The 15,612-nt window shown below is 41.1% G+C and overlaps 1 protein-coding gene across 1 annotated transcript in view; it reads left to right on the top strand.

The window, feature by feature from the left end:
- Window positions 1-15,612, top strand: part of ipo11 (importin 11) — a 195,130-nt gene that overhangs the window by 93,254 nt on the left and 86,264 nt on the right. Inside the window, 1 exon segment of the mRNA XM_051654108.1 lies at window positions 14,955-15,034. Coding sequence (XP_051510068.1) covers window positions 14,955-15,034 — 80 coding nt within the window.

The following is a 15,612-nucleotide window of genomic DNA, read 5'->3' as shown; positions in this document are numbered from 1 at the left end:
ATTTTTATTTTTATTTCTACTTCATTTTCAATTTCACAATTCAATTTAATTTAGTTTTATATAAAATTATCCCTATCTAAAGTAATAATAGTCTATACTGAGATTTCATTCTGAATCTTTTTCCCTATCTGCCGACTGATTTGGGAAAATGCAGTACATTCAAATGAGTCAACACAGCAGTAATTAGAACTTGCTGTGAAGTTATGTCTCACAATTTGACTGCAAATGCTACATCCAAAAACACTGGAAAAGCCCACTGATAATATTAGGGCCTTGTCATCACGGACATGATTTTACAGTTAATTTGCGGGATATATATATATATAATTTATATTTGCTTGAGCGGCAGCCGCGTTGGTCTGCAATCAGTGTGAAATCTTTAAATACCAACCAAAGAGCTCTTTTTTTAACTGCAAAAAACATGGAGAATTATAATTTTGAGTCATACATTTAACAGAAATGGCCTTCAGAAGTGTCAGAGATGAAGGCTAAAAAAAAAGATGTGCATAAGTTACCCGTTAGTTTAAAATAAAAATTAAATAAAATAAAATAAATAAACATTTAAAATAAAAACGTCATAACCAACTAAATTCATCTCGTAACATGAAGTTTAGCTACATACACAAACTCTGTCATCGAATAATACATTTATTTTATAGTCTATAATTAAATTATAAACAAAACATTTCACTGCCCAAAATATCCTAATATTTTATTGTGCATGGTTGAATGTTGTGAATGGTGGACAAATGCTGTAAAAGACTGTATTTTAAGCAGCACGTCAATGATTTGAAAATAGTCAATCAATAATAAATAGGTGCTGTTTATCTGTTTAGAGTTGCTGTCTGCATTAGCAATAACACTTTTTCCCCCAACTATTTAAAAAGTTACACAGTTAATTCATCAAGCTATTATGGACCAGTTCAAGCTGACAACACTGGGTGGACCACAAAAGACCACAGAATCCTACATGTGTAGATACATTACGCCTAAAAAGACTTAATATCCAATATTAATACTATTTTTTATGTATTTTTATTTCGATATGCTGTTTTTAGTAAACTGTGAGAGACATGATTTGGGTGACTTGACTCAATGAAGTTCTTGATTTTATGTTTTTAACCATGATGAATCCGCAATACGAGCACTGTCTTGGCTGCATAAACGGCACACGCAATTTGACCAGTTGTCAGGTCCCATGTCGTGTGAAACTGCCTTGTTTAATTTCTATTACATTGGATACATACCCGTCTTTATGTTTTCGTCGTGCAAGCCACCTCGGTAGTCGATGTTATACGGTAGTCTCTGTAGTAACATTCAAGCGTATTGGTTGACTGATGAGTGTGCCTGTGCACGTGCGTATGTGTGTGTGCATTTGTTTGCTTAAACACAGTGAAACAACTCTGGCTAAGTCTATGATTTCAGGAGCTAATACAGTTGCATGCAGACAGAGATGTGTTCATTCATTTCTGTTTTGTTATTTATTAATTTTTTTCATTGCATCACAAATGTCATGGACTCTGCTAGACTCGGAAAAAAAATCCTGAGTCTCAAAGGCTCGAGTCCGAGTCAAGTCCAAGTAAAAATGCATCCAAGTCTGTGACAAGTCTAAGTCCATTAAAATTGGAATCATGACTTGGACTTGAGTCCGAGTCCAAACTCGAGTACCCCAACTCTACCCACCATCTGCTTTCCCGACGGTCAATGCATGTCACTTTAGCAGCATTTGCGCGAATTGACTCGCTTCTCATGAACTACGGTTTATTCAAAGGGTCATATTACATGTTAACGGCATTAAAAAAAATAATGGCATTAACTATATATATATATATATATATATATATATATATATATATATATATAGTTATATATATTATATTATATATAGTTATATATATTTATTCACAATTTGTGTGCAATTTGAATTTCGAAATGTATTTGATTTAAGTTTTTCATTTTTTAAATACATTTTCAATGCAAAATCACTAAAGCAAGAATATTCACCGATCCCTCAGCCCCGGGGTTGCTGATGTAATTGGATATTGCGATATATTTATATATATATACACAGTGCATCTGGAAAGTATTCACAGCGCTTCACTTTTTCCACATTTTGTTATGTTACAGCCTTATTCCAAAATTGATTAAATTCATTATTTTCCTCAAATTCTACAAATAATACCCCATAATGACAATGTGAAAGAAGTTTGTTTGAAATCTTTGCAAATTTATTAAAAATAAAAAATTGAAAAAAATCAAATGTACATAAGTATTCACAGCCTTTGCCATGACACTCAGAATTGAGCTCAGGTGCAACCTGTTTCCACTGATGATCCTTGAGATGTTTCTACAACTTGATTGGAGTCCACCTGTGGTAAATTCAGTTGATTGGACATGATTTGGAAAGGCACACACCTGTCTATATAAGGTCCCACAGTTAACAGTGCATGTCAGAGCACAAACCAAGCCATGAAGTCCAAGGAATTGTCTGTAGACCTCTGAGACAGGATTGTATCAAGGCACAGATCTGGGGAAGGGTACAGAAAAATGTCTGCAGCATTGAAGATCCCAATGAGCACAGTGGCCTCCATCATCCGTAAATGGAAGAAGTTTGGAACCACCAGCACTCTTCCTAGAGCTGGTCGTCTGGCCAAACTGAGCAATCGGGGGAGAAGGGCCTTAGTCAGGGAGGTGACTAAGAACCCGATGGTCACTCTGACAGAACTCCAGCATTTCTCTGTGGAGAGAGGAGAAACTTCCAGAAGAACAACCATCTCTGCAGCACTCCACCAATCAGGCCTTTATGGTAGAGTGGCCAGACGGAAGCCACTCCTCAGTAAAAGGCACATGACAGCCCGCCTGGAGTTTGCCAAAAGGCACCTGAAGGACTCTCAGACCATGAGAAACAAAGATTGAACTCTTTGGCATGAATGGCAAGCGTCATGTCTGGAGGAAATCAGGCACCGCTCAACACCTGGCTAATACCATCCCTACAGTGAAGCATGGTGGAGGCAGCATCATGCTGTGGGGATGTTTTTCAGTGGCAGGAACTTGGAGACTAGTCAGGATCAAGGGAAAGATGAATGCAGCAATGTACAGAGACATCCTTGATGAAAACCTGCTCCAGAGTGCTCTGGACCTCAGACTGGGGTGAAGGTTATTCTTCCAACAGGACAACGACCCTAAGCGCACAGCCAAGATAACAAAGGAGTGGCCCCGGGACAACTCTGTGAATGTCCATGAGTGGCCCAGCCAGAGCCAAGACTTGAACCCGATTGAACATCTCTGGAGAGATCTGAAAATGGCTGTGTACCAACGCTCCCCATCCAACCTGATGGAGCTTGAGAGGTCCTGCAAAGAAGAATGGGAGAAACTGCCCAAAAATAGGTGTGCCAAGCTGGTAGCATCATACTCAAAAAGACTTGAGGCTGTAATTGCTGCCAAAGGTGCTTCAACAAAGTACTGAGCAAAGGCTGTGAATACTTATGTACATTTGATTTCTTTCCATTTTTTATTTTTAATAAATTTGCAAAGATTTCAAACAAACTTCTTTCACGTTGTCATTATGGGGTATTGTTTGTAGAACTGAGGAAAATAATAAATTTAATCCATTTTGGAATAAGGCTGTAACATAACAAAATGTGGAAAAAGTGAAGCACTGTGAATACTTTCCGGAAGCACTGTATGTATATATATATATATATATTGTGAAGGAGGGAGCAAAACAAATTTATTCACACACATAATGTATTTTCCCAGACAATGTAATACCTGACTGGATTCACCTGCACAGATGAAGTAGGTTCTTTGCCAGAGAGAGTCTGAGCCCTTCACAACTGTTGTAAAGCCATCTTTCAAAAAGTTGAACAACACACATTTTAATTGCACTTAATTTTTTTAAGTGTCCCATGCTCAGCTTTCTTGCAGAAGAATGCAAATTGTCTGCCATTATTTTATGATAACATGCTGCATTCATCTTGCCATCAGTTTTCACAAGATTCCCCGTGCCAAAACATCAGTGAGCCACCACCATGATTCACAGTGGGGATGGTATTCTTTTCACTATAGGCCTTGTTGACACCTCTCCAAACATAGCGCTTATGATTGTGACCCTAAAGCTCTATTTTGGTCTCGTCACTGCTGTGATGCGTGTCAAGGTGTTGTCGGGCATATTGTAACCAGGCTTTTTTGTGCCATTGGCACAGTAAAGGCTTCTTTCTGGCAACTCGACCATGCAGCTAATTTTTGTTCAATTATCGTCGTATTGTGCTCCTTGAAACAACCACACTGTCTTTTTCCAGAGCAGCCTGTATTTCTCCTGATGTTACCTATGGGATTTTCTTTGTACCCCAAACAATTCTTCTGGCAGTTGTGGCTGAAATATTTCTTGGTCTACCTGACCTTGGCTTGGTACCAAGAGATCCCCGAATTTTCCACTTCTTAGTAAGTGATTGAATAGTACTGACTGGCATTTTCAAGGCTTTGGATATCTTTTTTTATCCTTTTCCATCTTTATAAAGTTCCATTACCTTGTTGCGCAGGTCTTTTGACAGTTCTTTTCTGCTCCCCATGGCTCAGTATCTAGCCTGCTCAGTGCATCCACGTGAGAGCTAACAAACTCATTGACTATTTATACACAGGCACTGTTTGCAATATAAAAAGCCACAGGTGTGGTAAATTAACCTTTAATTGTCATTTAAACCTGTGCGTGTCACCTTGTGTGTCTGTAACAAGGCCAAACATTCAAGGGTATGTAAACTTTTGATCAGGGCCATTTGGGTGATTTCTGTTATCATTATGATTTAAAAAGGAGCCAAAAAACTATGTGATGATAAATGGCTTCATATGATCACTATCCTTGCATGATCAGTCATATTTTCAATATCAATGCCAAATTTTCACAATTTCTGCCAGGGTATGCAAACTTTTGAGCACAAATATATATATATATATATATATATATATATATATATATATATATATATATATATATACTGTAATTATTTCAGTTCCATTCCGGTTCCATTTAAAGTTTTTACACCAGTATTGCAGTTTCTAGAGATTCTTTCCAAGTATAGACATTTTTTTTTTAAAGCTGAAATGTGAAATGTCTGTGCAACTGTGCAACAAAATGCAAAAATAATTATCTTCAAACAGTTTCCTGAACACATCTGCCATTGCTGAGAAAAACAGATGGTCCGACTAAAAACTCATGCTATTGATTGAACAAATGTTGCTATGTCATGCTTGTCAGTATAGTCAAACAAACAGAACAGCATTTGGAGCACCACAGTGTTTACACTTTACATGGAAATCTAAATAAAAATGACTTGCTTCTAGTTGTTCCTGCAATATATGGGCCAGGATCCAAGAAAACATTTAAAATCAAAACAGTTACACACTTCCAAATTATTGAGGAGTCAAAATTAATTTCTTTGAAGAGTATTTAATTGTCATTCAGGTTGCTTGTACAGCCTGTGTTAAACTGACATGAAACAAAAAAGATTTCAAGCAGCTTTAAAGCAGCATGTTTAATCATGCCCTAATGGACTGGTCATTATATTCTCAGAGAGAGCATGGTTTAGTGAGAGCCAGATTAGCTCAGAACTCACAATGACTGCATTGCTGCAAGAATTCTCAGCTAATTATGATCAAACCTGGATTTGAACACAAGCTCTACAAATACCAATTTTACAGTTCCCTTTGGCATCAGTAATAGAATTTAACATTTTGTTCCTTTGGAGTAAAATCTTTTGTGATACTCAGATTTTGCTTCTATGGTCCTCCAAGGCATCTTTTCATAAACTCTGGTAATGGCAATGAGTGTAAATATAATAATTGTGTTTGGTTTGAAGTGGTTTTATTTTGAATTATATGAGATCTATTGTTACAGCTTCATTGACATCATTTTGACTGAATCACAACATCAATCAATCCACTTAAATACATCATGCTAACACATACATTGAATACGATTTGTTTAGCAATAGCCTGAAAAAAAAAAAAAAGAAAGAAATTACTGCTGACTAAATATGGAATAGTATGTTTCAAGGTGCGAGCCCTGCTGATTCAAGTTCTCTCTCACCATATCTCCCTCTTTTATATCTCCCTTCTTTCTCTGTCTAATAACAGTGCTTATGATGCACTTGTTTCAGTGCACTGGAGACTGAGCAAAACTGCCTTTCCTCTGATGACATAAATATTCATGAAGCGCACAAGATGTTAAAATTTTTACATTGTTGTGTTCCCCATCATCACTAACTGTCTGTTTATCATGGATGGGGGGAGCAGGGAGACCTCCAGCAACAGTGTTTTTCATTTTGTGAAATTGGAATTTTATTTTAATGATTTGAGCTCTAAGTAGTGCAAGACAGTGTCCTCAAGATAGTGTCATATGAAGAGGAAGCTTGAAGTGCTCTTGTAGAGGAAATGGACCACTGGACACTGTTGAACAATTCCCATTTCTGAGAAACCAGTGGTGTTATAAAACAGTACATAATGTAGAGGCTGCTTCAATTGAGCCACAGAGACATGGAAAATTATTATTAGTCTTCATCCTTCATGCCAAGGGGCTGGATCTTCTGTCACGATGTCATTTGTTATCTGTCCCACAGCTACAATAATTACACTTTTTGACTTATTATTTGCAGAATGACAAAAACTCTTAAAAAAAAAAAAAAAAAAATGAATGCTTAAGTTTGTAGGTTAATGTTTTCGATGTTAAAATACTTTCTCCTATCCCTTAAGTAAAAAAAAAAAAAAAAAAACCTATAAGTAAGCCATTTCTAAGCTGATTCCTCCAAAAGTGTAAACAATCTGTTTGTTTGAGCATCCTGACCAGCAACATTGGCTCAAGCAATGTTGTGAGTTTGCGGGTGTTGGACTATCTTTTGTCTAACAAATAGCAGACAGGGGAGTATTCTAGAAACAATTTTGAAAACAGTCATTATTTTTGCAATTTCGTTTGGTATTGCTAATGGCACAGAATTTACGCACTTCACCTTTACAGTGGCAAGAATAAGTATATGAACCCTTTGGAATTAGCTGGTTTTCTGCATTAATTGGTCATAAAATGTGATCTCATCTTCATCAGAGTCACAAGTAGAGACAAACACAATGTGCTTAAGCTAACAACACACAAACAATTATAATCTTTCATGTCTTTATTGAACACATCCCATTAAACATTCACTGTGCTGTGGAAAAGTAAGTGAACCCTTGGATTCCTCCTTTGGCAGCAATAACCTCAACCAAGCATTTCCGGTAGCTGCGGATTAGACCTGCACAATGTTCAGAAGGAATTTTCTTACTTACAGAACTGCTTCAGCACAGCCATGTTCTAAGGATGTCTGGTGTGAACAGCTATCTTGAGGTCATTGCATAGCATCTCTGTTGGGTTAATGTCTGGGCTCTCTCTGGGCCACACCAAAAGGTGTATTTTTTTAAGCCATTCTGTAATGGATTTACTTCGATGTTTAGGGTCATTGCCCTGCTGCATCACCCAACTTCTACTGAGCTTCAGCTGCCACACAGCCACCCTGACATTATCTTTTTAGGATATCTTTTAAAAAATTGGGTTTTCTTTTTTCCCTTGATGATGGCAAATGTTCCAGGCCCCAAAGCAGCAAAGCAGCCCCAAATCATGATGCTTCCTCCCCCATACTTCACCATTGGGATCATGTTTTAATGTTGGTATGTGGTGCAATTTTTACGCCATACATAGTGCCGCAAGTTCTTCCCAAACAATTCAACCTTAGTTTCATTAGTCCACAAAAATTTTTCCCAGTAGCGTTGAGGAGTGTCAAGGTGGTTTTTTGGGCAAACTTCATGCGCACAGCAATGTTTTTGTTGGAAAGCAGCAGCTTTGTTTGTGGTGTCCTGCTATGGACACCATTCCTGTTTAATGTTTTCCATATAGTAGACTCATGAACAGAGATGTTAACAAGTTCCAATGATTCCTTAAAAGTCTTTAGCTGTCACTCTAGGGTTCTTTTTTTTTTTTTTTTTACCTCATTGAGCATTCTGCGATGTGCCCTTTGAGTCATCTTGGCTGGATGGCCACTTCTAGGGAGAGTAGCCACAGTACTAAATTGTCTCCATTTATTGACAGTTTGTCTAACTGATGGAGTGACTAATATATTAGCTCTTTGAGATAACTTTGTAACCCTTTCCAGCTTTATGAAAAAGCTTTTGTTGACATCATTAGCGTAGGGGTTCACATACTTTTTCCAACCTACACTGTGAATTAGTGTTGTCACGGTACCAAAATTACAGTAGTCGGTACCGATACCAGTGAAATTTCACTGTTGTTGATACCAATTTCGATACCCAAAGTAAACATTTGCTAATATGATAATGTGCCATTGAATACACTCATTTAACTTATTTAAAGTTACATTTCAATGTATATGCATGTTTCTTGCAAGTGACACTTGTTTGTTTTTAAGCAGGGCCCTACTGAAATCTGTTTTATTGTTTCCCCAAATCCTTTTTTCCTTTTTTTAAAATTTTTTTAATTTTTAATTTTTTTTTTATTTTATTTTTTTTATAATTTTTCCAGAATTCCATGTTTTAAAGTTTAATTTCTTTTCATTATCAAAATGGTGTCTAATCATTTTTTTTTTCCTTAAACTTTTAACTAGTAAAAAATAGAACAATTACTATCATTGCATTTTTTGACAAACATTTATTCAGTACACAATCACTCTTGCTTGTGATATAGTGCTTAATTTTTATTATTATTACAATCATTATTCATTAATTATTATTATTATTATTATTATTATTATTATTATTATTATTATTTCTACAGTGAGGATTAAATTTTACTATACAGTTATAATTTATTTATGTTGCAATTTCTTAAATTTCAGGTGTTTAGCTTTTATTATGAAATGTGCTTTTATTTTTACATGTATTTTTGACATAAGTTTAACTTCTCCGGATAAACAGTTCGCTATATGGCCCAGTGTGATCGTTAAACCGCAAATGCAAGTGGATTAGTGCTCTGCTCTGTCATCTCTGATACAACGGTGATGATTCTCATAGACTGTGGAGTTCCCAGTGTATGAGCGGTCTGCTTCACACATTAATTTCAAGCTTATGCAGCTCATACAGACAAAGATTGCAGAATTTCGCTTTTTAATAATCACACTAGGACATATCATGATTTTAATTTGATTAGTTGTGCATTTCAGTGTAAAAGGAGTAACAGAGCACATGCTCAAATAAGCATGTGAGCATTTGAAAGCAGTCGTGTCAGTAAGACACGTGTACCGAATTAAGTTGGTGCTCGGTACTACCGGTACTGTAGAATCACTGGTATCGTTACATCTTTTTTATTTTATTACCGACTTGGTACCGAAGTTCCGGTACTTTTGACAACACTGCTGTGAATGTTTGAATGATGTATTCAATATGTACAAGAACAATAATTTGTGCCCTGTCTGTCACTCACTCGACGTTGTGTCGATTGAATTTGCATGCCACTCTCTGCCCCGGACATACAGGTATAAAAGGAGATGGTGTGCACCACTCATTCAGATTTGTGTTGTGCTTCCCCTGGGTGCTTCAGCGGCTGAGTCTACGTGTGCTAAAAGAGTATATTCAAAAGAGTGAATATATTTCCTTCTAAAAGAGCTCACGCAAACGCTTGGCGTCTTTTTAAAGATGTCCTTCTGCATTTGCACTACTGAATGTGGCCATTATCTTTCCCCACCGGACAGCCATGAAATCTGTCTCGAGTGCTTGGGGCGCCAACATGCCGAGGCAGCTTTCGTGGAAGGCAGCTTTTGTGGAAGGGTCATATTCTCATTTCCAGAGCATGCCCATGAGAACGTTGCGGTCGCGGCTCACTTCCTTCTTCATGAAGCAAGGATCCACCGCGGCTGCTCCCCAACCTGGTCCGTCCTGGGCTGTTGCTCAGCTGGCCGGGTCGGCAAGCACCGCAGGCAATCTGGATGTGGACATGGGAGTGGTTCCGCCCCCTCAGCCCCCGTGGACCTCCCATCCCCCAGCACGCTCGTTCTATTCGGAAGAGCTGTCGAGCAATGCAGATGCTTAATGTGTCGTTTGCGGCTCGCGACGAGGATGAGCTTTCGGTTGCAGCATCGGAGAGTGGGCCTCTGCTATCGGAAGTTAATGAATCTCTTGAGCTCCCGCCCACAGGCAGTAGAGCACAGGATGAGGCGGATGCTGAGATGGCAGCCGTGCTTGCCTGGGCGGCTGCGAACATCGGGCTAAAGTGGAACCCTCCACCCTGCCCTGAGCATTCATGGCTGGATGATTGGTTTCTGGGCCGCCCAGAAGCCTTTCTTCCCGGAAGTGCACGAGGAGATAACGAAGTTGTGGAAGGTACCTTTTTCTGCCCATACACGCTTTGCAGGCTCGTCCACTCTGACTACCCTCGACGGCAGAGCGGCTAAGGGATATGTCGAGCTTGCCCAGGTAGAGTGCGCCGTAGCGGTGCATTTATGCCCGCAGGGCGCAGCCATCTGACGCAACAGACCAAGGCTCCCTTTCAAGGCTTGTAAGTTCTCTTCCTCTTTAATGATGAAGGCTTACAGATCTGCACGAGGGTAGGACCGACCCAGGGCTGATTCAGGAACTGCGCACTGTGACTGATCTTGCCTTATGTGTGACGAAGGTCACGGTGCATGCCCTGGGCCAGATGATGTCCACTCTTGTGGTCCAAGAGCAGCACCTGTGGCTCAACCTTGCGGAGATGCGTGACACCGAGAAAGTCCGCTTTCTCGATGCACCCATCTCCCAAGGGGGGCTTTCTGGTGACACCATCGAGGATTTCGGCCATCTGTTCTCGACGGTGAGGAAGCAGACCTAGGCGATTAAGCACATCCTGCCGTGGCACAACTCGGCCGCCTTCAGGCCTCCGAAGTCCCGCACCCCATCTGCTTCTCGCAAGAGCCGTTCCTCTGCGGTGCCGGCCCCGGCTCCTGTAGCATCGGAGCCCGTACGCTGGACTCAGAGAAAGAGATCCTCCTGCGGGAAGTCAGCTCCACCTGCCCGTCAGCTGGACAGGCTTCAGATGGGCTTCGAGGCGGTCCTGATAAAGGCAGCCCAGGGATGAGGCAACTACTGACCGGTCCAGCGTGTGGTGAGTATTCCATCACCGACTGCCCTCTGGGCCTCGGCACCCACATGGTCAATAAAAGAGCAGTTTCCTCATTCCCTGGGCCAGCGCACTCGTGACAGCCAGGTGCTGGAAGTCTTTCCGGTCAATCAGGCGAACGCGAGTACCTCCCGTTCCCTGTTCTCCGTCGAGAGTCAGCCGGCGAACAGGTAAGTGTGCTTGTCTTTGGGGTTGCTCACCCGCCCCAGTCACCGGTCACCGTTGCAGGCTTGCGAAGCAGCATGTCCTCCCTGGGCTGTCTTCCCTCCCTCCCTCTACCCTGAAAGTGTATATGGTTGCCATAGCAGCATACCACGATACAATGGACGGGAGACCCTCATGACTGCGCAACCTGATCAACAGGTCCTTCAAGGGTGCAAGGAGGTTGGATCCTCCTAGACTGCACCTGATTCCCTCTTGGGATCTCTCTGTGGTCCTAGCTGCCCTACAGAGAGCCCCCTTTGAGCCCCTGGAGCAGGCCGAGCTCAGCACTTTGTCTCTGAAGATGGCCCTCCTGGTGGTGCTCACTTCCATCAAGAGGGTGGGGGACCTGCAGGCACTCTCTGTCACCAGCGAATGCCTGGAGTTCGGGCCGGCACACTCTCACGTGATCTTGAGACCCCGGCCAGGTTACGTGCCCAAAGTTCCCACCACTCCCTTTCGGGACCAGGTGGTGAAACTGCAAGTGCTCCCTTCAGAGGAGGAAGACCCGGCCTTGTCGTTGCTGTGTCCAGTTCATGCCCTGCGCATCTATCTGGACCGCACGCAGAGCTTTAGATGCTCGGAGCAGCTCTTTGTCTGTTTTGGAGGGCAATAGAAGGGTAAAGCTGTCTCCAAGCAGAGGCTGGCCCATTGGATTGTTGATGATATTTTCCTCACATACCAATCGCAGGACTTGCCGTGCCCCTTGGGAGTCTGGGCGCACTCCACTAGAGGTGTTGCGTCCTCCTGGGCACTGTCCAGTACCTTCGCGAGGTTTTACAACCTACGCATAGAGCCGGTTTCGACCTGAGTGTTACGTGGTAACAGCAAGTTGGCTGGGCGGCCGGTTGGTTGTATCGTTTGCATTGCACCTTTCCCCTTTTTCAAAGGTGATAATGTGTGCCTTTTGTCCACAACAGTTCCCCGTATCCAGCGAACCCCAGACATCTCTTTAATTCTTAAGCACTGTTCGGTGATGAACTCGGTGGATGAGTTATTGCACCAGGCCCAGTACTCATGGTATTGCCCTTTTCAGGCGAGCCCGTGTGCTCAGCTCAGTGCTCCATACGAGGTGATTCCCCTTGGTAATCCCATATGATGAGTTTACACTGTTCGGTTTCCCTGCAGGTGAACCCTGTGTTTACCCTCGCCAGAGTTTTCACTGCCTCGGCCACTATTGCTGTGTACCCTCTCTGTAGATAGGGTCTTCCGGTGGTATCATTCCATATGTGAACTTCCCCATTGGTAAGTCCATGTGAGGTATTCTCCACATGTTATCCTCCCTCTGGTAGGATGTGGTCTCCATATGCCCTCCCTCCTGGAGAGGGAAGAGCATTTCCCAGCGCTTTCTAGAAAGTGCTCGGTGGAAATTGCTTAACAGCAATTCAGGAAAGGCTCCGCCAGTAGCCTACTTTGGTATGTGCCTCCTCCCCCCTTAATGGGACTAGGGAGACGCCTTACCTAACTCGCTGGAAGGTCACGACGTGGTTGAGTGCTTGCTGCGAGGCACGCAGCAGCTTGCCCGTGTCCACTCTTCCGTACCTCGTGACACGGTTCAGCGCCAGCGGCATTTCCTATAGGAACCCCTAGTGTCACTACATCGACACAACGTCGAGTGAGTGACAGACAGGGAATGTCTTGGTTACTGATGTAACCTCTGTTCCCTGATGGAGGGAATGAGACGTTGTGTTCCTCCTTTCACGGCGCTGAACCAGCTGCAGGCATGGCCTGGACTCTCTATCAGCTCCTCAGCATAAATCTGAATGAGTGGTGCACGCCATCTCCTTTTATACCCGTATGTCCGGGGCGGAGAGTGGCATGCAAATTCCACTCGCCAATTCTCATTGGCCTTTTCCATTTTAAGTAAACATTGATTGGGACTCTCAAGATTGAACCCCTAGTGTCACTACATCAACACAACATCTTGTTCCCTCCATTAGGGAACAGAGGTTACATCAGTAACCAAGACTTTATTAGTTAACAGATTGTGTTTGTTCTTTATGTTAACTTAGAAGAAGATCAAACCAGATTTTAAGACAAATTTATACATAAATGCAGGTAATTCCAAAGGGTTCACATACTTTTTCTTGTCACTGTAAATACTGGTTTTAGCATTAGCTCCATCGATTTTAGCTCAGAAAGGCAGTACACTTTTTTAAAATAGGCACTGGACTTTATGTATTTTCCTGTCCATTCAGCTGTCAAACTGGCTTGCGTAGATTCCAGGCGGGATGGGGGGAGGTAACCCCCCTAATAATCAAAACAAGCAAGTAAAACTCAACACCCCCTCAAGACAAATCTATGCCCTTGCTTGTGACACAAACTTTTGAACTTTAGCAGTTTATAAAAAGCAATTTTATCCTCAGATCATCAGTTGAGGGTAGCGAAAATGGTGTGTGCACGCCACTGAGAGATCGTGCAGGATGGGGACCCTCTTGACCTCTGAAAAGATAAAAAAGACACACTGCAGTTCAGGCACAATTGAAGCAGTGATTCTGCCATCTCTCATTACTATTAACAATATAATGGTCACCCCATACTAAAGCCCTTGAAATTCTCCCCAAATCCTGTTCAGCCTTTGAGACATTTTGCACCATTTTTTTAGCTGAGGTCACCATAGCTGTGTGCAAGGTTGTTTCCAGGACAGTCAGCCTTCACAGTGTCCTGACTTCAACGGTTGTGAATTACACCTGGTAGTCCACTGAAAATCATGTAGAAAGATTATATTAAAATATCAGTCTTATTTAACAAGATAAAAACCACAGTTCAATTCAAGCTCAATAATTTTGTCTAATTGAAAGTACTGCATCAAGGTGATTATTGGATTCCATAGCAACTGTAGCAATAAATAGAAAGATAAGTGGTAGATGAGTGACTTTGCTTCTTGCTTGCAGCTGCTCTGTGGAAAACACAGTCGTTGTTCGTTCATTGTTGTGCCAAAGTACATTGTAGCAGTTTAATTGTTAGTGTAATTGCTTAATAATTATCTCTTGACTCACAGCTTGTAGTGTAAACACTATTTATAAGCTTCACTAGCCCTGCCAAAGGGGAAACAGAACTTGTTTGCATGGCTGCTCATTTTTACTTGTCGTCCAGAAAAGTAGCCAACTGTTCAGCGGGTCAATATTTACTTAATGTAAATGATTTACAATACGGCGTGCAATATCAACGGTCTTTACTGTTTCTGACAAGTCTAACTCTGTGTAATTTTCACACACAGAAAAAAATATGTAATTTATGGTGCGCTCACATCATGTCGGAATGATCGTATTTATGAGTGGAACGGCACTACAAAGTCGTAATTACGAGTGGCAAACTCTGGATTTCTGTGAACCCCAACTTTCCGAGTTGGGGGCATGTCGATTTAAGAATATGGTTTCCTGTTTTAGTTTTTTAATTTCAAGCTTGTCTGCATCACCAGGAGTATGACTTCTCGATGTGTGACAGCTCACTCCAGACTGTTGTGGTGTTGTATGAAATGTAACCATTTTCCTCTTTCCACACAGCACTTCTCTTTCTTCTATCACCTCTGGGTTTTCATGTTCTTCTGACTGTTATTTTTCTCTCAGAGAAATTGCTAGCTGATATTGCTTTACTTCATTTTTATTTGGTTTCTCTATTTCAGAGCTGAGCTCAGATAATGTGTGAACGTGCTTGCAGATCATCAATGCCAACATTTATCTCTCACCTACAGAGTTCTTACATGTACGTGTACAAAAGTCTTTAAAATGGATGGAAATAGCAGTATTAATGAAGAGTGATAACCTTTTGTGCTTGGATGAAATATGAAAAGGCTAGTGTGTGAATGTTCTGAATGACTAATCAATGTCTTCAACTGTGTTTTTACTAGGGCTGTCAATTTAATGTGTTAATTTGGCATGATTAATTATAGAAAAGTATGCAATAAAAAATTAACACAAGGACCTATATATAAATTCCGTAATACTGATTTTTTACTTCCATCGTAGCAGTTCAAGCTTGATATGCTATTTTTATATTATGTTTTAAGTATACTACTACAGACAACGTACCTCACAATACCATGCTTACCGAGATCAGGTAGCACAGAATAAGTAAGGAGCCGTTCATATAGGATGCATTCATGTGCTCAAAAACAGATATATGGAGTGCAACGGAATGAAACAGAATGCAGGGATCTCGAGACACATTTTTCAAAATTGAACTACTTTTAATTTGACGTAGCTTCTAAAAAAACATGGTACTCTTCAGATGTCAATCTGCATGTTTACATAGATCAACAGTTAGAAATAATGCAGACTGAA

The sequence above is a fragment of the Myxocyprinus asiaticus genome, chromosome 24 (genome assembly GCF_019703515.2).
Source record: "Myxocyprinus asiaticus isolate MX2 ecotype Aquarium Trade chromosome 24, UBuf_Myxa_2, whole genome shotgun sequence".
Lineage (NCBI taxonomy): Eukaryota > Metazoa > Chordata > Actinopteri > Cypriniformes > Catostomidae > Myxocyprinus > Myxocyprinus asiaticus.
This window is presented reverse-complemented; position numbering and strand designations above follow the sequence as displayed.